Genomic DNA, 27956 nt, shown 5'->3' with positions numbered 1-27956 from the left:
TATTTTGAGAAAACCTTCATGGTATTTGCTGATTTCGTTTGGAGGCCTCACTCTAATTTTAAGAGAGCTCATTTGAGTGGATACACTGTGTCTTATGGTCACCATCTTTGATCAGTTGGTTCTACAGAGAACTGGCTTGAAAACAAGCAATTTATGATCTCAAAATTATTTTTCCAAACAGGACTTCAAGGAGTATTTTGGGGAAGAAAGGCATTGTAGTTGATCAGTTTTCCCTTCTGGTTTCACTCAGAATTCCACAGACACAATTGAGTTGTTTCACTATTACTATGTTTTTCTCACTCTTTGGGTGCTAAAAAGTAAGTGAAGAACAGAATATAGTGAACTGATGTGCTTATTATTATTTACTGCAGCTACGTTCCTTAAGTGAGAAAGCTACCTATAGAAGTCTGCATTATTTCAGGGGCTGCTGTGGAAAAATAAGGTATCTCTTTCAAAAGGATTTTGGAGATCTTATTAGCATATAGATAGGGAGTTTTTGGCAATTGGGCAAGTCAGCAATGCTCATCATTGGAAATTATGGCGAACAGAGGAAGGGGATCAAGGTGCCTCAGCTTATCTTGGTGGTGGCAGATGGCTTTGATAAGCAGCAGTAGAACAATGAATGTTATTGTGCCTGAGAGCAAAGTTTAGTCAATTAAATTTTGTGTATATTTCAGAAAGCTGTTGGTCAAAGGCTGATTGAAGAAACATACCATACCAAAATTCTAGCTTTTTAACTTTGCAAGCCAAACTTTGTGCAAGTATTCATCTATTTTCTCATATGTGGAATGACAGCCCTGGTCACTGAACTGTGACACTGCTAAAGAAGCTACAAAATCAACCCAGTCCCTGGGGAACCCAAGTGCACAAGTGAAAAAATGGCATCACTTCTTCTGCCCCTGAAGAAGGCTTCAGGCAGCAAGAGTTGGACTTCCCATAAGCGATAAAGTAGTCCCTAAAATACGTGTTCCTTGATCCTGAAGATACACTCCACATAGTTGTGCATAATGAGAGCAAAACTGAAATGAAGAGAAAGTGACCTCTGCATTTGTTACATAGCAAAAACTCGCCCTCCTTCCCATGCAGGCAGGCGTGACAAGAGGGAAGCAAGGGAAGAAGCCACCACAGAACCTTTCTCCTTTTGTATTTTTATCATGCAAGAAAGGAAGAGAGGTCAAGTTCTTTCCTGAAGTCACACTCTAGCCACATCCCATCAGCACACACTGCATGCACTCAGTATTGTTGTGGCACGCTAAGCACCATCGCTGGTGAGGAGGAGACGATTTGAATAGAATACAAGGCAGCAGTATTCAGTAAACAGGTTAGTTTGTATCAAACACTCTTATATCACAGCAGAAAATGAGCATTTCCCTGTGTCATAACCAGACAAGCAGATTTACCTGGAAGGTCTTTTGGTTTTGATTTCCTACTGGCATCAGCTTTGCTGTATCTTCATTAAATGCTTATAACACTATGCTTTACTGGCAATATTAGGAAGGGCAGGGGATTAATATCACTATCCACATCCTACATTTTGCTTTAATTTTGTCATGGAGGCTATTTAGAAGACAGTATTGTCACCAACCATTGTCCTCTGCTCAGCAGAACAGTCACGGTTCAAATTATATTCAGCGTGGCAGATACACCTGCCTATCATCAGCGCTATTTCAAAGGATTGCATGACTCATCAAGTCTTCAATCAGGAACCTATTTCAAGCCTCACTGTCATTAACTGAGAATAATTTTCCTAGGCAAAGCAGCAGACTTTTACAAATGGTCAAGAAACACTGCAAGATGGGGCTGGTTAATCAGAAGCAACATAGAGTGAGATAAGCCTAGACATATTAAGAATAGGGCGTAATGAGGCCACACTTGGCCTTCTGTTGGAATGAAGCCAGTAGTTTCTTAAAGCTGTTCATGATTTCTTATCAGGCCTATGTCTGTTACAGTCTCTAGCAATGAGATGTTGTAGAATGAGAAATCCAGCCCAATTTCTCCACCTTACAGAAAAAGTCTGCCCCCTACTCAGGAGGGAAAAACAAGACCTCTTAATAGTATAAAGAAACATCTATAATGTTCATTTACTGGGCTTGAAGATCACCATCACAACAAAAAGGCAGATTTTTGAGGAGTTAGGGAATTACTAGTCAAAACATGAACAAGAAACTGGATAGAAAAATTTGCCTGACAGTTTAATTAACAAAGCCCATCACTTGGGAGGTTTTTTGAGAGGGACTGGACTAAGCAGTAGAAATATACTGTAGTAAACAACCTTGCCTTAGGGATTGGTAACAGCACCTTCACAAAAGGACTTTATCATTGCAAAAGTTCCTAAAATTACCAAATATTGGAAGATTTTTTTTTTCAATTACTTTTTTCCTTTACATAAATAATTGAAATTTTACAAGCTTGGAGCATGTTTAGATTCTATTTTTTGTGAACTCCAGGAAAAAGGACTATAACTATTTCCCCATCTGATTACATGGTTTATACGCACTCAATTTTTATGATTAAATTCATCTGAAGCAGAGCTAAGGGGGAGGGGTTCCTTAACTACATCTCCATTAATTTCTTATCTGATCAAACTATGCTTTTCTGATTATTAAATACCTTTAAAAATAACATTAAGTGTAAACATTGATATAATCTAGACATTTTCTTTTCCATTATAATACATGCACTAGGACTATTTGAAACAAATAGTGTCTGTATTATGTTCATAAAACATTAAAGATTCACAATTCCTATTTATGTGAAAATACTATTAATACTTATTCAGAAAACCATTTCATCTGATTGAAAATTAGATCTGGAAGATTTTCACTTAGGTACCTTTGATGTTTATGAAAAAAAAATTGAGATGTTAAATTCAATCAGAATTTCCCATATATAAATAAAATTCAACCACTCTGAATCAAAGTTTGATCTTAGCAACATTCAGGAGAAGTTAAAATGTTGCTCTTATTTCATGCAGTTATGCTGATTTTCCACAGGCACTACTAAGATGGTGTGATCAGAATCTGTGTTCCCATAAGGAGAATACAAATGGATGTTGTGCAATAAATGGCATGCTTACAGAACTGCTATGGTAATTATCCAAGAACAGTGAAAAGCATTTTAAAAGGAAATAGCGCTCATTTACTCTTAAATAATAGTCAAAAATTACTATTTTTTAAGTATGATGGCTAGATTTTTTTTTAAACACTCCAATACTTTGTTGGTTCATACAAAATTCCCCTTGAACAGTAGCTTTTTCTTCTTCTGCATAAAGCAGAAAAAAAAAAAAAGGAGTTGGAGTGAACTTTTCTCTTATATGGACTGCTAATATGAATTCCAGATGTTTGGAAGCAGCAAAAAGTGCAAGAGATCTAATCTAATCTCAGGCACTAATCTCTTTGATCAGAACCACTGCTACCAGATAAAGGTACCTAATTTGCAGTTTATAGAAGTTAATGGAAAAATAAAATATTGAGGGCTGTAGGCAGGGCTGCAATGGAGTCAGCCTTTCATTGCACAGAGTTTTATCACCAGAAACTTTTGCTTCAATCAGTGCTGGGGACTCCTAATGCAGGTTGTTGAGGGCTAACATCAAGTGTTTCTGTGGAAACCACAACCAGTTTGAGTTGCATTTTTTGTTTCATTTAGTGGCCAGAGCATAAACTAGAAAGGGGAGCGACACTGCTCTTGGTGTACTTCAGTGAGAAAACAGAAAAACCTGGGGGCCTTCGGTATAGGTTCGCTACATCTTTTCTGACACAGCTTAAAAGCAAAGCGTGGTAACGTTGAAACAAAGAGAACCCGTTCTAAGCACCAGCAATGTCTCTACTGCCTTCACCATGGGCACAAATTAATAATCATTTCCAGAGAATTAGTATTATTCAAATGGAAATGCTAAATGAAATCATCAATAGGTTGTCATCTAACATGTATTAGCTATGCTTTGTTCTCATTCACATCTAATACAATATTTGTTCATTTCTGTTGCTGTTCTTTCAACTGCTCTGATGGGTTTATTCTAATTCAGATAACTCAAAAGTCAGTAATAATTATAGGTAATAGCAGAAAGCTTTTTGATCAGATTTTCTATTGAAAGAGGAAGAACTTTCCCTTCCACAATAATCAGCTGAAACAGTTATTGTTTCAAAACAGAATAAAGTGATCTGCAAAACAGGCACGTAATTATTTCAGTTTTAAAACCTTTTATTTCAGAGAAAGCATGCTGCTATATACAGAAGAAAGAATGTGGGTCAAAGCAAGAGTAATACAGAATGGGCAACATAATCCTTTAAACCTTACATATTCCTTAAAACTTGCAGATGCTTTTACAAACTAGAGTGCACCAGTAGAACTATATATTCTTCTCACTCCTAAATCACCTCTAGTAAAATGTCATTTCCTCACAGGTCCTGAGCAACTACAGCTATCTCTAGCTTTAATATAGTGACAAATTCAGGTTTCCAACAGAAAACTTGTAGCAATGGTTTCAGCATATGTCTTCTACCAGTATAATATTTTGAAGAAATATCACCTTATGTTGCTAATATCTTATTTCACACAGCATCATTCAACTATGCAAACTAAGTATGTTGTACATTTAGCAAGGTCTAGGCCAGGCTCAGCTAGTTTTGCTTTTCATCTTTCTTCCTCATACTTAATTATCTTTACAGCAGTAAAACTCAGTAATCTCTCATTACTCTTCCTCCTAACAAAATACTGTCAATAACTTCCCTCCCATTTTCTTCTAGAATTAAAGTCAAGAGAGTACAACAGGGAAGTTCTCCTGTCTACTGAAGTTACATTTTGTATAGTAAAGGACAAAAGCTAATCTACTCTATAATGAAGAACATGAACCAGGTTGTATCACTATTTTCACTTCTGGTGACAGCGAATGGATACCAGGCTAACAATAGGAATCTACAGAAGACGGACACTCAGGAGAAGAAAGGCCCTAGCAGTATTTCCTCTGTGTGACACTCTTACGCTCTAACTCAGGACAGTGGTTAATTTTCTACTGTAATTCTCTGTCTCATGTATTTGGCTGCTAAAGGTGGGCTTTTAGCTTTTAACATTAAGGATTTGCGCTGACAGGCCGTGATGCCAGTTGCGCAATTTGGCAAAGCGTGGGCTGTTACGTTCCGTTTCAAACCTTTCCCTGTGGCATGAAGAAAGGGAGAGAGAGAAAGAGAGAGAGAGAGAGAGACACACACAGAGAAGAAAGAAGGGAGGGAGAAAGAAAGGGGTTAGGGACCATGGCTACCACTCCCCTGCCTTATAACTAGGGCAATAGCAATTTATTTGGATATTTTTCTTTGGCTTTCAAGTCAAAAGCTGCATGATCCTGTTTGAACCATGCACAAGAGGTTCTGCAGTTGTCCATTTCCCAGAAATAACTTGATGCAACTTCATATTCTTTGACTTGGGCTTGGTAATACAGGGCTGCTTTGGCTAGAAATGCAGTCAAATCCCATTGTTTCCCTGCCAGCAGATTCTCCAAGTTTTTTCCTCCCTCCCCCCAGCTGAGCAGTCAGTGAAAGTTAACTCCATACAAGAGCAAAATGAATGCAGATATTTTCCATTCTGTAATACCTAGGGCAGCCTATATATATATATATCCTGCTGTCCTTCCTGGAAGGACCACCAGCGACCAGTTCAGCAGTACCTTCCTAAAGCTTTTCTTAGTATAATGCAAGTGAGTACATATGCAAGTCTTCACATTTGCATAAGTATTTCTGGTCATTTGTGTCAAAAAGCAGAATAACACAGGATTTTCAAAGCACAGTCCTGCGAAGCATTGGCCACCTCCTGCCAATACTCCTAGCTACTTCTGCTTGCAAATTGGGGTGCTCGACCAAGTTGCAAGCAGTGTTCAGCACCTCTCAAGATTTTATCTTTGCTAGATGTTCTATAGTTTAAATTCAGGTTTGGTTTTGTTTTTTAATAAAAACAGGAAGAGGAGGCTGTGGGATGCAAGCACAGTCAAGAAGTATATCAAACAGAATGGAAAATAAAATGTCCTGGTTATTTGCAAAATGTCATTGATTCACTGCAAACAAGGTAATTTTCCTCTCATTATTTACACCCAAACCCAAGGCAATTGTGTTAATGCAGCAGAACTTGAGAGTGAAACCAGCCAAACAGAAATGAACAGACTGGGCTGCTTTTACTCCTCAGGCTGAAGAAAGCACAAAACAATACACAGAGTAAACACGAACAAATTCACTGATATTTCTGAATTTTCTGTTCCTAATAACACAGTGTCATGCAAGTAACGCTCCTGAAGGAGTCCTGATGTATGACTTCTCAAGCAATCTTTCATGCTTTTAAGAAATTCAAAGATAGAAAGTATTCCTAGCTGAAATGCTGAAGCTTCATGATGGCATTTTTGTAAGTTACACTGGAGCATATTAGCTACAGCGAGTCTTGAGGAAATTTAAGAATTCCCTTACTGCTTTAAGGACATACCCCTCCAATCATGGAAAAGGTATTCAGAAACATCTGTTTGGCTTGAAATGGATACCATCCTTCCGGAAAATATTCCATGACAATTATCACAACAGCAATGGAAAGTTTTCATAGCAAGTTATAATCTTACACGTGCCTTCAGAATAGCAGTAGCATGAGCAAAGGAGAATCATGCAGTGCACTCATTACTGAAAGGAATATTCTGCCACCTGAAAATTCCCAAGCTTTATAGGTTCTGTTCAGAGCATACGTTGTGAAGTTAGAAGCAGCAATCCAGAAGTGACTATTTGTGTGTAAAACAGTTCCACCAAAACTCAGCTGTATGGTTTTTTTCTTACTTTCCCACACCCCCAATCATTTGTAAGAAACCTGATCACCACTTCATGCAGTTCTTGCTGATTACACTGATGAGCTGACACAGAGAGACAACAGAAAGCACCAGAGAGAGACTGCTCACAGCATGCCCAGAGACAGAATTTCCCACCCTGTGAAATCTCTGGCAGCTTAAGTTTTGGAACATGAAGGATTTTTCCAGAATGCCAGCAAAGCATGGGATTAGTGCATGCTGGATCTCGTAAGACTCAGGTTCCACAGTTCCATGGAAACCTGTTTTTGGGAGCCCAGGAAACCTTCCAGGTGATCCCAAACTGTGGGCATGGAGGAAGGCATGGTTGTACAGGCTGCCTAGAGTAGATACCAAAGAGGAGTTTCTACTCCATTTTGTACTGGAAGAGTGGAGTTAAAGTACAGATTCTATGCATCTGACACAGATCCTTCTGTCCTCTACAGAATCAAAAGTGCCAGGGGCCTTGCAAAAAGATTAAACAGAAGGGGGGTCCAGTATGCCCAAGAGAGTGGTATGTGATAGATGCATGCATAACCAGGACTGTTGCTACGAGATCTGCAGTGGAGGATGTGCAATGTTTGAGGCATGAGGCCACCAAGATGGGAAAGCACCATCAGGTAGGAAGGAGACCCCATTTCATTCCTTTCACCAGAGCTCATGCAATCTGCACTGTGTAACCACCTAGTATATATTCCCTTCTGCTTCTGCTACCAATTAATGCCCTTGAATCTCTTTGGGTAATGCAGCTGTGCCTAGCTATAACCATAACTGTTCTTGTTGAAAAAAGGATAACACAGTAATACCTCAAGACTGCAAAAAATATGTGAAGCACAGTGGATATAGTCATGTACGTTCAGTTACACTGAACAGAACATGCAATTTACACATGTTGATGTGTTACTAGAAAATTATTTTCAACATCTCTGATACCATGTTAAGTTCCAATATCTATTATTTTCCAAAGCCACAGACTACAGCTAGAAAGATTATTTCTTTAAAACAACAGACTACTCCCAGACATACATAGGGTCTGTTAAATTCAGCACAATGTTTCAAATCCTATCATAAGGATTTGGATTTATGCCATTACATCAAACCGGATAATGCACAATATATTTAATCAGAATTAAGCTTGCACATTTGGGAGAAGAAATAAATCCCTTAGGGATATAATACCAAGCCTGATGTTCAGGCACCTTGGCATGAATTTCAGTGAACTGCAACGGAAGGTTTATAGCAAACGCATACTGAAAGTATACTTGTATTTTCACAGGGAAAGATGACAGACATCTTTCTCACTGATTCAACATTTGTAACTTGCACTGAGATCAAAAGCTCAGAACCTTTATAGAAACCACATGGCTGTTAAAAAAAAATATTAGAAAAAGGAATAAGTAGATTGAGTATCAAAACCATCACAAACCCAGCCAGCAGCTCAGAGTAGCTAATGTGATACAGGGATTTGAAGTATGCAAATAGAAAACCAGGCTTGCATGCAGGATGCTCCCATTCAACTGCAGTTTTTAAGCTCAACAAAAAATTCTATAATAAATCTATATCTATTTCCTGGCAATGCAAGGCAACATAAGATGATAAATCTTTAATTCCTTATTGTACCTCTGAATATATCCACTTTTTCAGTGTTCTGGGTAGATCATATGAAACAAATATATCTACCCACTAGCAAAAGCAGTCCTGTGCTTCCATAGCCTACAAATTTGTTTGTATTTATCCCAAGCAAGACATAAGCAAGTGATTATGGATACGGATGGAAACAATTCATTTACAGTATCTTTTCAGGAGAATAAAATGTCGCTCACAGGGTCATCCAAATAAATTGCTCACAAATTTCAGTGCTATCACATTATATATTGTCATTCAGTTACACAATCAAGTAGTTACACAAGGCTTGGTCTTAGGAACTACTGCATTCACAGACCCAGTAAAATACACAAAAGTTGCATGTGCAGAGAGTGTTCAGGTTTGGACACACACTTTAGGAGTTTTGCATTGTCTTTCCTAGAAACGTGCTAATTTGTTATCCTTTTCATTCAAAGGCCTCTCAGTAATAGCACTTTTAGTGATTTAAGTAAATGCATTAGAATATCTGAAGACAAAAATATAATAATGCACGTTCATATTAATGCTGGTTTAAAACATTTTTGGTTATCAGTAAGTAGAAAACCTTATTTTTCACAAGGAGTTGCCTACCTTGACCTCCTCAGGGCTTCTTCATCTGGATCTTGCACTGCAGGCAAAAAAAAATATTTCAGTTGAAAAAGAAAGGAAAGAAAGAAGGAAAGAATTTGCTTTCTGATGAAATCTTAAAGTTCTTTAGAAGCATATCTACAGGTACATTCATGCTGACTTCACAGCATCAGATTTTGTAAGAACAGCATGAAGAGGAGCAAGCCCCTAGAGCTGGGAAAGACATTAGTAGGAAGGTAGCTGTTGCAAATACTTCCTCATTCATTTATTAGCAATGTTTCACAGCTGTAGACAATGATCCTACAGAGAGGGCCACCTGTTCTGCAGGAAAGCATGAGAAGAAGCAGCAGATTTCATTTAATGAGAAGATACTAAGTATTTCCCCCTGGTGTGAGAAAAGTCCCTGAACTTCCTTCTGTCTAGATCAGAAACAAGCTCTGAGGTTAGTACCAAGCAGTCAGAGAAACACTTCCATAGGCACAAGCAACAAAGTTCAAGCTCCCAGGACATTCACAGCAGTTCTGTGTTCAGATAACAGGGCTGATATAGCTGTAGGTTCACCACAAGTAATGATCTGTGATTTTTTTTTTTGACCTCTGGGTGTCACTTCTATAAGACTGTGACAAGAGACATAAGTTATTCATCTTTTTCTCTAATGAATGGACACAGCTTTGTATGTCTAGGCTGCTGGAAAATGAAAGATTATGCTGCAGAGGTAAGATTTGTAGCTAAGAAGAACTATGGGGCCCCAGATGCTCTATCACTGTAGAGTCTGTTATACTTCCATGGTGAGACCCATGGCACATCAAAGAATTTTCTTCGTAATGCATGAGACGGAACATTTTGATTTCACAGTTCCCTCCAGTTACACCCAGGGTTCTCTGATCTTAGCCCTCATTGACAATGACTACACACTGGATGTGAGTCTTCCTTGACTATCAGTTGCTAATACTGGCCTAAGAAAATAAAAACATCAGTCTAAAATCGGGGTGAGGGGGATGTTTTGTTATTCCACTTACTGTACTCAGTTCCAGTCATCTGGGCAAGGATGCGAAAAGACTTGGACTGCAGATTGGCAGAACGGCGACTCCAGTCTTCGCTTTCATCTTCAGGCTTGTTCTGAGTTTTAAGCACAGCCTGATACACTGGAGAGGCACTGTCTACGTGAGGATCTTTAAGAGGAAGGGTACTGCAATTCAGAAAGTGAAACGTTGTGAAATAGCACATGGTAGCTGTCTTCCCAACCTCCCTCTGGTCTTAGCTCCTCATCCAGCATAACAGCAATCTAAAACATGGCTTTGAAAATACCATTTTTCAAAAACACCCCACATAGATTAATTTTATGTGAATGAAGAATATTATGCCTCATTCTGTCTTGGAAATAGCCTGTTATCATTCAAATCTGCATATTCAAACCAGTGTGAAAATGCTTGGAAATGTCTGTTCATGATTCCTCAGCCAATGCAGCCACCAATTTACAGCGGTTAAAATAACGGGTGGTGGCAAATGAGAGTATGCCAGGCAAAACCATTTATTCCTCTGACCATTCTTGTCCCGTATTGTTTCTTATAAAAACAGCTTCATGTTGGTACTGTTTTATGTTATGTCTTATTATAGTTTGGGGCCAGTGTCTTTTAAGGATGCAATTAGAAATACAAACCATATCTCATTATAAAAATAATGCGATAGGCTTTTATAAATTTTTCTAGAGATTATTATTCTTTCCAAACTGACTGAAACTTCCAGCTGCCATAACTCTGGATTCACTGTCTACTAAACATGTGACGCATAAGAAGTCTATACTTGTACTCCACTTGCATACGTATTTTGTAGCCGAAATCTTTAACAGCAGAATGTACCTCAGAGCCTTATGACATCTCTGCAGTATGAACTTGCAAAGTGATACATCCAGGAAGAAAATCCCAATTTTGCACACCTAAAGTCAAAGCTACCAACCTCTGTAGCACAAGTGTCGCAACGTCTCTTTGATTCATGATGCAAGCTAGAAACAGACTTAGTAACTTAATAGCCTTTATTTTTTTCCCCTGTAAAAATAAGTTCTGCATAGTATACAATTAAAATTAACAGAGCTGCAGAAATACACGCTGAGGGGATGATGTTTGCTTGGCATAACCTGGCTCCATGATTTCTGTAAATACAAGATCTATTTTTCAAGCATGTGATTTATTGTACCAGCTTTAATATGCTATTCCATACAGAGCTTTGCAAGCAGCATGCTCAACTTCATCAAAACTGTGAAATGGCTTAAAAGTTAAGGGCCATTTGTTCCAGCTAAGTCACTGCCATAAAATTCCAGGAGCAGTTACCTGCTATAAAAGTTGCTTTCTTGTTAACTCAAAGTTAGTGTTCTCTAAGTTACCACTGTACAGAGAAAATCTACGGAGAAGTTGGGTTTGAAAGCCTGAGAGGAATCATGAAAAAGCCAAGAAGCATGTCTGATGTCCTACATACAGCAATTACTTTCATAAAAAACTATTACCAGGTCGTGCTGTAAATATCAGTATTTCCAGCTGACACACTCCTCTTCTTCAGCACTGGGTAATACATGCTCTTTTAATGGATTTGCACCTAACAATAGTGCAGGATGTGTTCTTTGAGTTAGACTGGAAGGGGCTCTGGGACATGATGTGTGCTTATATGCATATGCTACGGGATTTTTTTTCTTAGAGGAATATTTATATTCCTCATAACCCCTGGGTAGATGCAAACTTCTCACTTCCTCGAGGATCCACCAGGGTACAAAACCCAGTTATTTTTCTTTTATATGTTTCACCACAATCACCTATGTGATGGAGCATAGCTTAAAAAAAGCCTGACTCTTCACTTTAAACTCTGCCACAGAAAATAAAAGTAACATAAAGAAGTCCCTCAGCATGGAGGCACTTCAGGCCTATGTCTTGGTACTGGCTAAAAGCAGACAGGACCTTGCCCTGTAATACTGTCATAGGCAACTGACTGCCTGACTTTGCCCAACAGTTTGAATCCCCAGACTTACTTTTTAACCCCACTGCAATTTAAAAAGCTGCTGTGATACCAAATTTCACAGCTGCAGACTGTTGTAGGGTGGATAATAAACCACTAGATAGATAGCACTGCCGATTTTTCAACCATAGACTACTGTGGCGACAGCAGTGTGCAAGTCATGGACAGTTCAAAGTCCTGTGTTTAAACCCTCTAGCTGAAATGCTTTGTTCTTCTATTATGACATATTATCTTCTATAATATACAAAAAAGCAGTGTAAAAGTGTATGCATAGATAACGTCATTAGCTCAAAGGTAGTTAAAAAATGCTAAAGGCTGGACCACAGATTTCACAGTAGCAATGTGTGGCATTAATATGACATTAATATCCTTATGGTAGATGATTAAGGCAGGAAATGGAGCTTGGTGAATTAACCTTCCCTAGCAGAGTGAAACATCCTCATATAAATTGAACTAAATACATTGGAATATTTCCAACTCTGTCTTTAATGCAACAGGCCTTTTTCATTTTTTAAAATTATAATTATATTGTAGATGAGTAACTAGGACATATAAGCCACTCAGCATGGAAGTGTAAAATAGAGCGCATTGTTGATTACGATCATTTAATAAACCTAAATGTGACAGTTCATTTTTACAGACAGCATAGAGATGCACATAACCATGTTAATACCTCTGTTATACCTCTTCTTAATTTAATTTTTTTTCCATCTGGGTGTGTATGTGCAGAAATACCATGCATCTTTAAGCATATTACTTTAAATTGAAGTTATTGAAAAAAAAATTCTTCCCAAATGGGTTACAGCTTTTGAGGACTTTCCTTATTATAAGCTATTTTAGTAGGTTTCAGTAGAAAAATGTCCCCTTTTTTCACATCATCATACAAGTCACACACTAATAACATTAAAACAAGCTTTAAAGATAGTCAAACCTCTTTGAATAAGTAGCAATGTGATTTTTTTTCCTTGCAATTCATTATAAACTAAGGCTTACCAAGAGAACCAATCCCTGGAGTCATTGTTCAGATTTAAGTACATAAGTAGAAATTTAGGAACACTGTAGTGTTCTACCCCTAGTGTAGACATTTGATAAAATATTGTGACTTCAGATTCCAGTCTAAATTAAATTAACCCAACAAACAAACAGTTCATTTAGACTGGTAAACTATCTGAGTAAGTTGACTTATTGTAGAGGATACATGAGATTTTAATTTCCGCAATCACATTATTGATCCTACTACTAGAACTGTTAGATCTTAATCCTGACAAAGTTATTGGATTTATGCATACTTATATGACTTGTGAATTTGGCTAAAACTGCATAACGGAATTTAGAAGAGGTTTGACAGAAATGTACTTGAAATGTACTGACCACATAGTTATACTGCAACTCTTGGCTCTTGGTATAGCAAAATCAATTAAAACAAAGCACCATAGAGTAGAAAAGATATAAAGTCAGGGCATTCTATTTTTTCTACTTTTAAGTTCCAGCATGAGGTCTGAATAACTGCAGTAGAAATAATTTATATGCTTTCCTTTGTGTTTTCAATTTCCATGGGGTTTATTTTCTAAGCGACATGAACCTGATTCTGATCTCACTGACTTAAATTGAAACATCACCAATTTCAAATGGTCAAGCTAGAAAATGAATTCTTATCCTAAGCCTGTCTCTTCATCACTGATAAAAGTAGTAAGCAGCATTTCCAGCTATTGTCTGCCACAAAGAACAGAAGCCCTCTAGATCTGCAGTCTGAATATGCTTACCGTCACCCTGTGGCTTCAGGGCTTATCTCTTACGTAAAACAAAAAGGCCAAAGAAGAGCAATTAAGTGCTGAGACCAAATGATAGGCAGAGAATCGAGACAAACTGAAGCAGTACACAATCGTCTACTTTTATGTGACAGTCTTCTCAGACAAATATGTCTGCATAAGCATAATCAATCAGACTCTATCAGCTAAGCAAACTAAAGAACATCCTTGGTTTCCACAGCAAATTAAAGTTCAGAGTATCACAAAGGTCAAAGCAACACCTTAAGGAAATGAGTTACAGGTTTAATTAAAAGCTTATCAGTCAATGGGTAGGCCATTATATCAGCACAGACCTTGTCTTTATATCTAGACCAAAAATGCTGTGTTAATTGTTATAAAATAATCTACAGAGAAAATTGTTTAGACACCGTTACCAGTTTAAAAACCAGAAGTTACAAACCATGCTGTAGCTCACAGCACTGTAGATTTAGAAATTCCCCTGCACCTGACTGTGTATAAAAATAGGAACATTAGTTTATTCTGGGGCCAGGTGAATGTCAGGCTTAGGAGTCGCATTCCAAAATGAAGGACAAGCTTAAACAGTAGTTTATGTACTGGATCTTGAAGAAAAACTTTTTTGCAGCATTACAGGGGAGAACATAGTCATGGAGTTAGTTGTCTGCAAAGACTAGTGTTCCTCTGGAACTGCCTGATACAAAAGGATTAATGGAGATAATCGCTTCATTTCAAAACCAGCCATGCAATAGGTGGATTCCATGTTCAAAATGAGGATAAGCAGTTAGAACAGAGCTTTTGCTAGTGGCACTCAACACAGCTCTTGCTGTGACTGGTGCAATGACTCAACAGTCCATGAAATCCTATTTTTTATTTGTTATCTATGTATCCATTCATTTAACTCTTTTCAAGATATCTGTATATACCAATATAATTTTTTACCACATTATGATTTATGATTCAAGCCTCTCTAGTTTTTCAGATTCTTTACTTCATAATTTTGCATGTTAAAACAAATCCCTGCCCCTCAGAAGTGTGCTGGTCTTCCAGTTCTAGTTGCACTCATTGGCCTTTTCTCAGTCTATCTGTGATTTTCTAGAAAGGGCATTTTCTACTCCCCATAGCACAGGGTGTTTTGATCTCTTCCACTGGTGGGAAAAGATTATAACATTTTCCAGTCCAGCAGAGCCACTCCCGTGACTGGAAATGCATTTCAGAGATTCTTTTAATGTGCTGTTTAGAAAATGAAAAGGATCCACATGCTCAGCAGTGCAACTTTATAATCATCTAGCCATTTAAATAGGTAAAACTTTTAAACATTGCTATTCCCATTACAATGTTACAGCATTTAGTAGAAAATGACAATATATCACAAAATGTCTCTCATAATCCATGCCTATGAAAGACACGAACCCTTATAAAGAACACTGATAGAATGAACTTTTTTCACTGTACTTTGCTAATTGGAATGAGTCTACATACCCCTGTGGAGATTCACCAAGTCACGGTCAAAACCAGCTAAAGGTATCGTTTGGAAACCATCATTAGGGAGAGTTGCAATGAACAGAATGACGGTGCAAAAAAAAAATCAGTGGGGGGAAAAAAGGATTTAAAAAAAAAGAAATAAATGGGCTGTGAAAGAGAGAACAAGCAAATACATAAAAGTATCCACCTGTTTAACAGGCCTGCAGCTAACTTACCCAAAAGAAACTATGTCAAAGTGTGTTGCTATACCTGTATTTTGTCACATGAAAAGAAGGAAAGTTCTCTTTAGGGTAGAAAGATACCGAGTAGGAGAGAAACCTGACTACATTCATCGCATATGTAATTTCAGTTTAGTCATTACAACTGAGGATAAGATGATCAGCTAAGATTACCAGAAACATGCATTAGAAAAGCAGGATTAAAGATCAATGGATTTTGCCATAGTCCAAAGCATATGTGTGAGACACATGCACACTATGTGAACTAGGGCTAGGAATAATACAACGTAACACTCTATTCTGAAGAACAGAAGAGTAGCCAGTACTAAATAAATATTTTGCATTCTTTGTGGATCAATAAAAATTCCATTCCCTTTTTCTGTTGAGTTGTGCATATAATGTAGTTCCTATTACACAGCACAGTCATCATAAATGAAAATTCATCCAATGTCCTTTATAGAGCACTAGATATATTTTTGTGGAGTTTACCAGTTCTAGAAAGAATACCAAAAGAGAAATGCTACATTTTCCAACTATCCATCCTTTTAACTTCACAATGATTAAGCGCCCTCAAACACTGTCTAGGCATGATTTGGATTTTTTACATGTAAGATACTCCAAAAGAAAAAAAAAGGTCCAGGAAGAGCTGCTGTGTCATGTGTGCAGGGACTGTTAGACGCATCATGCAGAAAAAACACCATTACACACAAGGAAATAACCTTACCCAGCAAATTCTCCACCCTGGGCTTGTGCCTGGCCTGCAATGGCATCCATGATAGCATCTTGGGAATACATGCTGATCGGGGTGTTATACTGGGCGTGAATTATAGTAGCCTTCCCGCCTAGGCCTTTCACCTCAATGGGTTTGTGTGTAGACAGGGCAGAGTCCTTCAGGACATTGGGGTTGAACCGCTCCGTGAACTCCGTGCTGGGTTATGCAAGAGTGAGGGTCGACAGGGAAGGGAGGGGAAGAAAGGAGAAAGGTGTGACAGTTAAGTGAGAGAAAAAAGCACCAAGAGAGGAGTGTGCATGGCTGTTCATGGCGTCTCACCACAAAAGCTTCTGATCAGAGGGTAAGAGACAACATTAAAGTAACAGATAAAAACCGTCTGTGGTAGTGGGTGACATTTTTGTGTTGGCTCAAGTATAAAGAGCCAAAAAGGTGAAATAGTTGTCACTGTATAAAGGCTCATGACAAATCCTTAAGTATTTATGTGATGCTTACATATATTAAAATTCTATTCTTACATGCATACATACACGTAAGGGTATATAAACATACACCCACATATAATCATGCTCATACATACTGCAGAGAATTTCCAGTTTATTCATTCATTCATTCATTCATTCATTCATTCATTCATTCATTCATTCAGAAGGGTCTTACAAAGTGCTACAGAATGCAACGGGGTGAACAGATGACAGGTCATCTATAATTTAGAAGGTTCCGGTACTTTCTGTCTGGATTATTAATCATAGTGAAATATAGTACCTGTGCCTTTTAATCTTCAAAGCTTTCCTAACAAAGCCTAAATTAATCTTCCCAAAATGTCAGTATAACCAGCCGTTAAGTGTTGCCAGAGCATGATAAATGCTCAGCCTCAGATCAAAATATCCTACATTGCAATCAACAGAACTGCAGCTGGAAGAGTAGCTCCAGCTCCAGTAGCTCCAGTGGCTCCATTTATAAGGAAGGACACTTATTTGAGAAAATGAGCCATAAGCAAGTTAATCAAAGCTTCCATTGCAACAGAATGAGTCACACTTCACCTAAAGAGCCCCTGGCTTCCTTGCAGTGCCTACCTGTACATGCTCTAGCCTGAGAGTTAGGACTGACTATTGCCTGAAGTCTCAATGAGCAAGCTAAACCTCAGCTGTCAGTCACTGGAGTAGATGCTCTTCCCCAGCCTATGGGAGATCCGATGAATCTCTCTCTGCTGGTCCTGTCCTGACAGCAGCAGGATGCCAGCAGTATAGATTTTGTATGCTCATGAAACTTGGCAAAACTGACAATTCTGCCCTTTGGGAAATAACGGGTATTTCACAAAGGTTTCATTCTGAACTGAGCCCAAAAGCTGGAAATGATTATGTGTCTGCCCCCCCAAAAATCTGCAAAATTTAATCCCGTTTGATCGAACATTCTTCCTTTTCTTTTTGAAACCATTACACCAAAAGTTTATCAGCTAATATAATGTCCTTGTCTGATTTTTTTTTCCTGTGGCTGAACAGCTTCTCTGGTTGGCAAGGGAACAATACTGTGCCTGTCTGCTGTGGGTTAGCCCCAGAGGATGAGTGTTCAAACTGAACCCTCAACCTGGCATGAAGGAAAAAGGAAAATCAAGTAAAGCTGGCAGCCATCTGATTTAGTTTCCCCAAGATGATCAAAGGTGATGTGCCAGCTCTGAACCCAGCCAGGGGATTTCTCTATGTTTTCAGCCTTTTGTTTGGTGGGATGCCCTGACTGAAGATTGACAGTAAGAAAGATACAGTCACACATCATTCAACATACCTGAGAGAACACTAAAAGCCACATGCTCAAGGAACAAAGACATAAACAAGCACATGCTGCATTACAGCCACAGGCTTTAGTTACATACATCAACATTTTAAGGGAGGGGACTGGGAAACTGCATTATGCATTCAAAGAGTGAAAAATCATCTTTTAAAAATGACATTTTCACACTTAAAATATCTCTCTGTTCCTCAATCCTGACAATATTATTATTATACTGACATCATCTGTTGGAGGGTAATATGCAGAGACATGCAGGTTGTTATAATCTTGACTTTCCAGCATGCACATGCCTTACTTTAACAACGGTATCTCTTTTCTTCGTAATACCCTAAATGATCACATGATAATTACAAACACACAGGTCCTCAAGATCTTGAATTTAGTGTTCTCTTTTCTCCACACTGTTAGAAGTATGGAAGAGATTCTATACCAAAAATTTGAGAAGACTGAATGAGAAGACAGAGGTTAAATACGCCACTTTTAGAGAACAAAGTTCAAAGCAACTGGTTTCCACAATTAGAAAAATAAAAGCTAGTCATCTTAGAACACCCTATACTTCCCTAACAGTAGCACAGTCATGATTTAGGCTTCCACTTACGGTATTTAAACAATTTCAGTGGTGTCTTTCAAGAGGTTTTAGTCACATTACACATACCAAGGCAAAACTTTCACTAAAGTTAACAGGATTCCCATAAAAAAAAATAAGAGAAAGGCATACAGTGTTTTCAACTGCAGAGTTTTTGTTGTAACTCTGGACATAAACAGAAGAGATGATTAGTGTTTGTAAGAGGTGCTACGCTCTAAGACACACTGGCAGAGGCAAGACCCTAGCGAAAGCTGGAGCACGTCTGCAAAATAATTGGGATTTTCCTACTAAGCTGCAAAAGGATCAGAAAAAATAAATCCCAAAGCAGGTAAGAATGAAAACACCCCAATGATGTGACTTCTACCTTCTAACACCGTAATTATCAGTGTAAACTGTACAATTTTATCACCCCAAAGGAGTTACATCATTTGCCTGACGTCACACTCACACCTCATTAAAATCACACAGAACGCCAGGTCAGTGGGAATGATCTATATTAAATATTATTTCAACTTTATGTATTCTACTACTTCTGACCTCTTGTCAGTTTAAATTTGACATTTATTTAGTAAAATTATTTATGCTGAATTTAACGCAGTCTCCAGCAATTTCTGAACAACAATCAGTTCAGAGTCAGAAAGCAGGAACTGAGAGACAATACTCTGCCCCTAGAAAAGTAAACATCAAAGCTGAGGACACTGTCAATATTCCTAAATAAAGCAGACCAATCACACTTACAAATCAATAGTTGCTTCTTGTTTGGGTTTACTAAGTTAAATTACTTTTTAGATATTTTCCATATCAGTATCTTATACCAACCTCAAGTTGAATTTTAGTGGAGTGGAAATTAATTTTGAGGCTAAAAATACATCACTAATAAAACACCAAAAAAGGCTCAGATAAGGTTCTCCAAATCCTGAAGGCCTCAAGACTGCTTAAAGAGTTAGGAAGAATTAAACTCTGGCTGTAGAAATTAAAACATCTGAAACCATTTACAAGAACTGAGCAAGCTCAGATGCTAACTCAATTTGCAGCATTAGAACATCACCAAGAAATGCTGAACATGTGGTGTGCTTAGAAGGGAGCCCCACTGGACACCAGTGGCAGTGCATGATGTTTGCCATGCCAGTAAAAGGTTCTTAAAAATACTTCCACTTGCAAGCAGACACAGCAGGAACACAAGGGATCATGCTACCCCAGAAACGTTCACGCATACAGCACAACACAAATACTTGGAACTAGACAGAAGTGATACTAACTTGGCAGCAGTGTTGGTTATGACCTAAAAGAAGAGAAAGAGAACAAACAACATCAAAACCAACCAGAAAAAGTCAATTGTTTTTAGAGTGCAAAAGGTATTTACAGAAGCTTACTAAAGCTTTTTCAGACCATCCACAAATAAGAACAAAAAGTAAATGCATGCCTGAAAACCCCAACATGATTAAGAAAGGAAAAAATACAGGGATTATATAGTTGATCCACTGGGACTTAGTAGGGTACCATGGCATTTTGGCTGACCCTTGAACATTATTTTATTGCCATGCATCCTTAAAAGTACTATTCTCAAAGTGTATGGGGAGAGGGAGCAAAGGGAACAAAGAAGCACTTGTTGAGCAAATTATCATTTGAAAATATCAAATGAGTGGTCAGATATTACATATTCAGGGTTGAAATCTTCTCCTGAGGCCACCTTCAAAGTTGGTATTGCAAGATTGACGTTTTTGTCTTTTAAATGCTGGAGAATATCCAAAGAATATATTGGTGAGTGTTTAAAACCTAAAACTAAGGAAAACACCTTTGTATTTAACAAACTATTGGCCTAAATCTGACTTTACCTACATTACGCCAACAGTGGTGCAAGCTGATTAATTTCAGAAGAGTCATTTCTAATTTATTCCGTGTGAAAGGAAGCAAGTCTATGCATTCTGTGTTTTTTTGGATACCCGTATCAGGATATTTTATTCCATCTGGTACGTACACAGTATGAAGAAAATCATATGTTTAAGCTTCACTGCATGAACAAGAAGTGAGGGTGGCTTGCACAGCAATTCCAAAGAAACCTAATACAAAACTCAACATAGGCCTTACTCAGGCCAAAGCTGGGAGTGATGAACAGCTAGCATGCTCAGACTGTTGCATTACATTATTTGCCAATAACTCTTTCTTTTGGTTGCACAAATAGCATTAACGGGCTATGACACTGACTTTAACTTAGTTTTCTCAGAGCTTAGAATACCTGTATTTTGCTCATATTCTTGGGTAAAGAGTAATTCATTGTATTTTGCACAAATTAAAGAGGAAGAGAGTCCAGCATCAGTTAATAAACATTTCTTCTTATTTAGCTGCACAGAATGCTGTTGATAGAACTGGGCACTGAATCTTCCAACTTACTGCTGTAACATTTCTGGATCTGGGATTGATACGAAATACTGGACAACAATGTCATACTGTTAAGAGTGACATTTAAAGTGGATTTGTCTCCTTCTGCTTTGGCCTTACAGAACCTTTAATATTACTGCTTCTTTCTACATAAAGTCCTTTTGCACTAGCTCATCCAGCTGCCTCTTCCATGATGTAAAACACTCTAATGAGCCAAAGCTGCAGTACAGGCTTTGCACTTCTGCATTCCCATGGAAAAGCAACCACAGACTCTAGGATTCGTGAATGTTGTAACTTTATAAACCCTACATTAAGCCAAATATATCAGTCTGTCCCAGGGGCCAGGAGAGATATATTAGGAACAAGCTGCAGCCTGTAAGCACATCAGTGATCCTATATCCATTTTAGGTATGTGCAGGACAGCTGGGCACTCATTTACAATGAAACATAGTGTAATAGTATCATTTTCTGAAGTGGACTCCATGCCTGCTTTAATCTTCTAATCCAGGTTCTATTAGTCTAAAATAATACTTTAAGGGTAGAACTTCCTTAATTAAAGGAACCACTTTTTTGCATATATGTTCTTATAATGATATAATGATAAAAATCATTATGTGCACACACTAAGAACAGCTCGAAAAATTTACTAAAAATCTCAGTAAAGATTTTTCTAGATGTGAAGAGGCTACTATCGCTTCCTTCAGAAAGAGTAAAGCTTTACTTCTCCTTATGTTCAGTACATGATGAGAAAATTCGCTCCAGTTCAGAGCCACACATTATTTTAGCTTGATTCTAAATAGGACATGTATGAAACACCCAACTTGCTGCTCTCAGAGGTCACACAGTCAGAATCTAGTAACCCAAGCCACCCAGCACATACTTGTGGGACAGGTATTTACTGCCCTTGACCTACAATGTGAAAAATAACTTACACTGGAATGAAAAAGAACCACGTTACAAGCTATTACTCACTCTTCGTATTTATTAATACTCCCTTTTCCAGGGCTTTCAGCACATCAGGTTCCGCACGCTTAACAGGCCACATCTGTTTTTCACCCTGTGCCAGGGTGATAAAGCTTTAGTGTAAAACTGCATCAGAGAATCAGATACTTTGTTATTCTTCTTCACAGATCAAGGAAATAATCTCAAAATTTATTTTACCTTTCTGATAGGATTTTCCAAAGGGTTTAGCTAAGCTTCTAACAGCAATTCACACAATAAAGTTTAAATGATTTGGTGAAAAGGACACCAAATTGGAATATAAAATATCCTTTAAGATCAACCCCAGACCTGAATTTGCTTATAGTGCCAAGTGCATGTTCACGAATGCATAAGAGATTTGGAGCACCATAATTTCACTATCTGTATGCAGCATCTCATGTTGTACTATATGATAAAAACATCCACAACAAAGGGCAGAGATGATTCTGCAGAGCGCACAGTGCTTTCCTTGTGCACTCTTCCATGTATATCCATAATGAGATCAATACTATCATGGATGATACCAAGTCCCAGGGTAGTTACACGTTCCAGGTTACTCTTTAAAAAGCAGTGAGGAAGATGCCTCTAACTTCATTGGTAACACTCAAGTGGGAGCAGGAATGACAGGATTCTTGAACTCTGAATTTTCTCTGCATGTAAACAGAGATGTACAATTCTCTAACTCTCAGAGGAATTGTCTGAAAAGACACATGTACTTTGTAGCTCTGGGCCCTTTCATGTTTTCAGAATGTTTCTGGGCTGCAGGATAAAGGCTGATTTTTTTTTTTTTTATGGAACAGTTACATGATCTCTCATAAATTTTCTGATTTGTTCATTGGTGCTGCAGATACTACAGGCAGACAGACAGCGACTCCCTGCAATTTTGATCAAAATAAAATATATCTCAGATTTATTCTAAGGTAGACCCTTGCTTTGTAATGCAGTGCACTGCCACAAACATGCACTAACGTGTACGTGTAAAGGAGACATAAACCATGGAAAAGCAGCAAAGTGAAGACAGTGAAGTGTTTTCTGCAGGTTCACCTTTTATGCACCCCAGCAATCACTGTCATATTAATGTCGTCCAATCACAATGCCCTCTGGAATCAAGAGAATGGATGCAGCTGTGTTGTAATTTTGGTAACACAGACAGTCAGAATGCTGAGCCACCCAAAATATAGCCCCTTCACCCTTGCCCTTGCAGATGTTAAGGAGATATGTGAAGATAGTGCAAGAAAGATAGTGAGATATACTCCCCGGAAACTCTGCATATTGAAATATGTCATTTTCCTCAAGCAAACTGTAAATTAACAAGGAAGCATTCTGAGGTTTATTTTGCTGATCTTGCTTACTAACTGAAATGATTTTCTTTTAAACACTAATTGCTTTTCTTAATTACCCAGTATAAGAAAGGAGGATAGGATTTTTTCAGATAAGTTAATTAAGACTGTTAATGCCAAGCGCTCAAGAGAGTTTCAACAAATCATCTAAACTGCCTGAATCATCGAGAACATGATATACGCTCTGTAATAAGGATAAAATAGCCTTACTTCACTACAACTTAACAACCCCCTAGTTTTACTCTTGCAAAGAGCTTCTGCAGTGGAATGTAACATACCTGAATATATGCATTTGCTATCAGACCTCAAGTGGATTGTCTGAATTTCCTGTTTTTTCTTATACAGCCAAGTCCCTAGTACACTCTTCCCCATATTATAATGAGAAATTTATCTTTATTTTAAATAAACCCAAATAAACAAATTAGAGATTTGTTTGCAAATTAATACATGAAGACAGGAAAAACAGGAAAACTGTTTCACTCTGCTTTTTCTCACATGTTGTAGTTCCAGCTCCCCACTTCACAAATCTACTAGTTGATCTGCAACAGAGTTAACACTGAAAACTTTGACAGCATGGGATCAAACTACCTTGGTAGCACCTAGAAATCATTCCTTGTTTCATACAAGAGTAAAGCTAACAGATGTGAGACCGACAAGGTTCAGACCAGAGGATCCAAAATACTGCAATTTTGACTCATTTTGCATAGGAAGGCAAGAATTACAGCAGACACGCCAGCTGACTAGCATGTCAGATTTGCAGTTTCTCTTTAGGAAAGTACTAAAGATCAGATCTGTCTTATAGCAGCTTCTATAATGGCCAGCAGTGATAGCTGGTTCTACGAGACTACATGCATTAGTTTAAATCGCTAAATGCCAACCCTGAGATGAGTCATAGCATTCTCCTCATGCTCTGGTGACTATTGCCAATCCATATTGCAATTCAATTACCAAAGACCAAGAGTTATTCTGTAATGGTACTGTGTGTATGTTTTCGGGGGTACTGGAAATTGCAGTGATCGTTCCAGATTTTAATCATGATTACCAGACAGATACACAATAGGGTAGGTACTATTACATTCATTTTTCAGCAAATTCATTACTTATTTTAATATTAAATATTTTACCACATTACCTACCCTCTAGGAAGTCCACCTTCCGAAGCCCTTCGGTTGAGACTTAATTTATGCATCTCAGCCATTTCCCTTAGAGTCTCTGCTGAGTAAAGGCCAATAGGGTTGTTATACTGCCTTGCAGGGCTCATCTGGTGTACAGGACTATTGCCATCAGTCAATACAGGGCTTAGCTTTGAACCTAGATTACTCTTTGCAGGTGAAATGTCAGGAGTCACAGACTGAGAGGACACGGAAGATCTAACTGTGGTAGTCTTTAAGTAGGAAGAGCTATTTGAAAAGCTGATCTCTTGCTTGTTGAGGTAGCCTGAAAACGTTCCATTGGTTGCTAAAATACTACCCACAGGCCCAGTCGCCGTGTTAGTTAGAGGACTGAAGGTTGTTCTGTTGCCATTGATTTCCCAAGCAGGTTCCTGTAGTAGCAAACATGCAAGCCAAGAAAAGAAAAAAAGAAAACAGCAATCATAGAACACATGCAAAAATAACATATCTGCAATTAATGCTTTCTAAACATATTGATAAGCTTGCAATAAATAGATTGGAGTCAAAGCACCCAACCTTTCAGGGAAGATTTAAACAACGGAAGGCATTGTTTCAAAATAAGGGAAGCAAAACATACTCAGGCATTTTTTTAACTGGGTTTTAGTTGAAACCAACAAATAAAGCTTAACATTAAAAGAGCATTTGCTACTTGTCAACCTCATAGCAATAGTTTTATATAAAGACAACACTGATCACTAACTGCCAGGATAATTAAGAAATCTTCAAGTCTTGAGGTCAGAATCATTTGAGATAGTATACAAACATAAAAGTCAATGCCATTATTATAAAAAACATGATTGTAAACCACACCATTCTATTTTCCATGAGTACATTTCAAGTTACTGAAGCCCACACACTGCATTGCTTTCATAGGCTCTGGTTCATGCTAATTAGGCCATGCAGCATGGTTAGCAGATAGACCAACAGGACTCGACAACAGGTACTGTTCAACAGACAGGATGCCTCTATTCTGATCATTTCTGCGTAATTTTCACCTGAAGGAATATGTGCATGAGTATGTAGATGATGAGTGTATGATCCCACAGTCATGTCCCAGATAATATTCCTAACTAGGACAGCAGGATGTATTGTCTTAGTGGAAGTCACCGGAATCTCCCACAATAGCTGTACCCATAGAAGTCTATGCTGGTGCTCAGATTAGAAACATTCTACCAAAACCCTATGCTGGAAAAATGAAGTAGTATGCTTTAGTTTCATAAATGATTTGCTATTAATGCAGCTTTGTGAAACCAAAATAAAAGGTAATTATCAAAAAAAGAGAAATACTGCCTTTTCAGCAACACAAGGCAGGAAATAAGTTGTGGCACGAGTTCTGAGGAAGTTCATGTAAAACTTCAATATTCACGTTGCCTAAAACACCCTATCACTGCTTCAACTCCTTACGGTGCAACACCATCTAAATCCCTAGGACTGGAGGGCACTCAACGCTCTGTGGAAGCACAGAGCTCCCTTATGGTTAAATTGCCTCATTTCACTCCAGCTACTGGCAGCATGTAGTAACCACAGCTCTGTACTTTTTGGAAGTATGGACAATTTTCTCAAAGAGGAATGCAAACTTCACTTTCAGGTGAGCATTTTATTCCTTTACTCTCAGTTATCTTATTCTTTAATGTCTAAAGGTTCAGTGACCGGAACATGAATAGCATGATTCTAACACTGATTAACATCTCTCTAATGACTGCATTTTGAACATAGCATCCTGAGTGGGGAAACTCATTAGCACATGTTTTAAAATAATGAATCTTATGGTTTCAAAAGCTGTTTCATTTTTCACTGCTGTTTGCCTGTAATTACATGTTTTGGGTGAAAAATACAATCAACAGCTGAGGTACCCAATAAACTATGTGAATGCTTGGCAATTTCTCTAGAGCTATAATATCAATTTGTAATTTATCTCAGAAGCTCCTGGCTCCAGCCTAACTTGGGCTTTTTTGCTACAGGAGAAAGATCACTTCAACCTCTCCCTCTGGACCTAGATTACACTGCAGCCATAACTGGTACCCAGATGCCACAATGCACACTCACAGTTAAGAGGTCCCCCAGTAATGCTGGCAGCATGCTGCAGTCCAGCTCTGGAGAACAGGGACAGTCAGGGGATGTTATCCTGAAGAAGAGCAATACAAGAGCAGGCGGTGGCCTGCAGTGACATTTTGCCTCCTTTGTGCTGGCAACTGCTTCAATCACCATCTTTAACATCTTACACACATGTCCCCCATAGCCTTGCAGGAAACATAGGCCTAAGAGAATAATTTGGCCTCTGATTTTCTACTTTAGCTAGTATTGGTTATTTACTGATATTGATACTAAGGATCACTAGAAAGAGAAATATTTTATATTTTTCTTTTGGCTTTTTCTATATTGCATATTTAAATTTAGGGAGATTACATTTGAAAATTACAGATAATACTGCCAGATTAATTAAAATTAATTGAAAAAAAAACCTAAATGTCTAAGGATGCAATTAATCATGACATTAAATACATTTGTTTTGAATCGAAAATGTAAGGCAGATAAAATGAATTGAGAACATTTTTCTTAGGAATAAACAGGAAGAGATTTTAACTGGCATTAATAGCTGCCTGAGGCTGTAGAAATAGATAATCCTAAAAGGATTTTACAGACTATGCCTTCTTAAATAAATACATTTGAATTACATACTTCAGTCATTATACTCTGACATCAACACCAGCAAATAACCAACCATTAAGTGGCCTACTACAAGCTTCCAAGTATTAAACAAACAGAAAACAGGGATTCTCTCTAAAAATATGTTGTAAAAGTGGCACGAATGCACAAGGGCATGTTCATAAATTAAGCCATCACTTGTGCAAATGACTTTTACATGCTAGCAGGGAGGGACAAACCAAATATTTAATAAAAAATAAAATACAGAGGCAATAGAGAAGAAAAAGGATATGCAACAGTTATACTTTGTTGCCCTGAGAAGTCTGTGGCTTTTATCTAAGTTAACTGTGGGTTCCTTTTCCATACCCCTTAATAAGAGGACTTGCAAGGGGATCTGATTTTAAAGTATCAGTTTTGACTTCTAATGAGATGAATGCCAGGTATTTCCTTAATCCTAATGCATTTTCATAGTTTTGGTAGTACTGGACACTAACAGTAGGCAAAGGGAAAAATACAGGACTACCATAAAAAAAAGACTTTGCTCACCTTTATGGCATGAGTGGAATTTTAGTTTCACTGCTTAAACAATTTCTAGTTGTAATACCAGCACGCTGACAACTCAACACTAGAATTCCCAGGAACCCAGCAGCGCCAGGTTAGCATTCTCCATTTTGAGTTAATATTCATGGTAGCTTTAAGGTAGTTGCTTTTGCTGTGTTCAGGGGGAAAGGGATCAAACAGGAACTGCTCAGACAGCAGCTGTATAATGTCTGCTAAAGATTCACTACCCAATAATCATCTTATTTACCTCTTCCCTTTTGTGATTGTCAAAGACTCTCTCATTCAGTT

The 27956-nt window shown here is 38.0% G+C and overlaps 1 protein-coding gene across 13 annotated transcripts in view; it reads right to left on the bottom strand.

The window, feature by feature from the left end:
- Positions 1-27956, bottom strand: part of LDB3 (LIM domain binding 3) — a 124735-nt gene that overhangs the window by 40527 nt on the left and 56252 nt on the right. For 10 of the 13 annotated variants that reach the window (XM_061449496.1, XM_061449515.1, XM_061449487.1 and 7 more), the window contains exons 5-7: positions 24426-24832; positions 10036-10205; positions 9020-9056 (exon numbers count right to left, since the gene is read on the bottom strand). In XM_061449496.1, coding sequence (XP_061305480.1) covers positions 9020-9056; positions 10036-10205; positions 24426-24832 — 614 coding nt within the window. Of the gene's footprint in view, positions 1-5012; positions 5153-9019; positions 9057-10035; positions 10206-16209; positions 16414-19848; positions 19872-24425; positions 24833-27956 lie in introns of those variants that run through there. The other 3 variants (XM_061449558.1, XM_061449530.1, XM_061449548.1) reach the window with 3 other exon arrangements.

The sequence above is a fragment of the Pezoporus flaviventris genome, unplaced genomic scaffold (assembly GCF_033815535.1).
Source record: "Pezoporus flaviventris isolate CSIRO_AGI_PZ_B2104156 unplaced genomic scaffold, CSIRO_AGI_Pfla_v1 ptg000001l, whole genome shotgun sequence".
NCBI classification, from domain to species: Eukaryota; Metazoa; Chordata; class Aves; order Psittaciformes; family Psittacidae; genus Pezoporus; species Pezoporus flaviventris.
The sequence above is the reverse complement of the archived record's forward strand: the minus strand, read 5'-3'. Positions and strand labels throughout refer to the sequence as shown.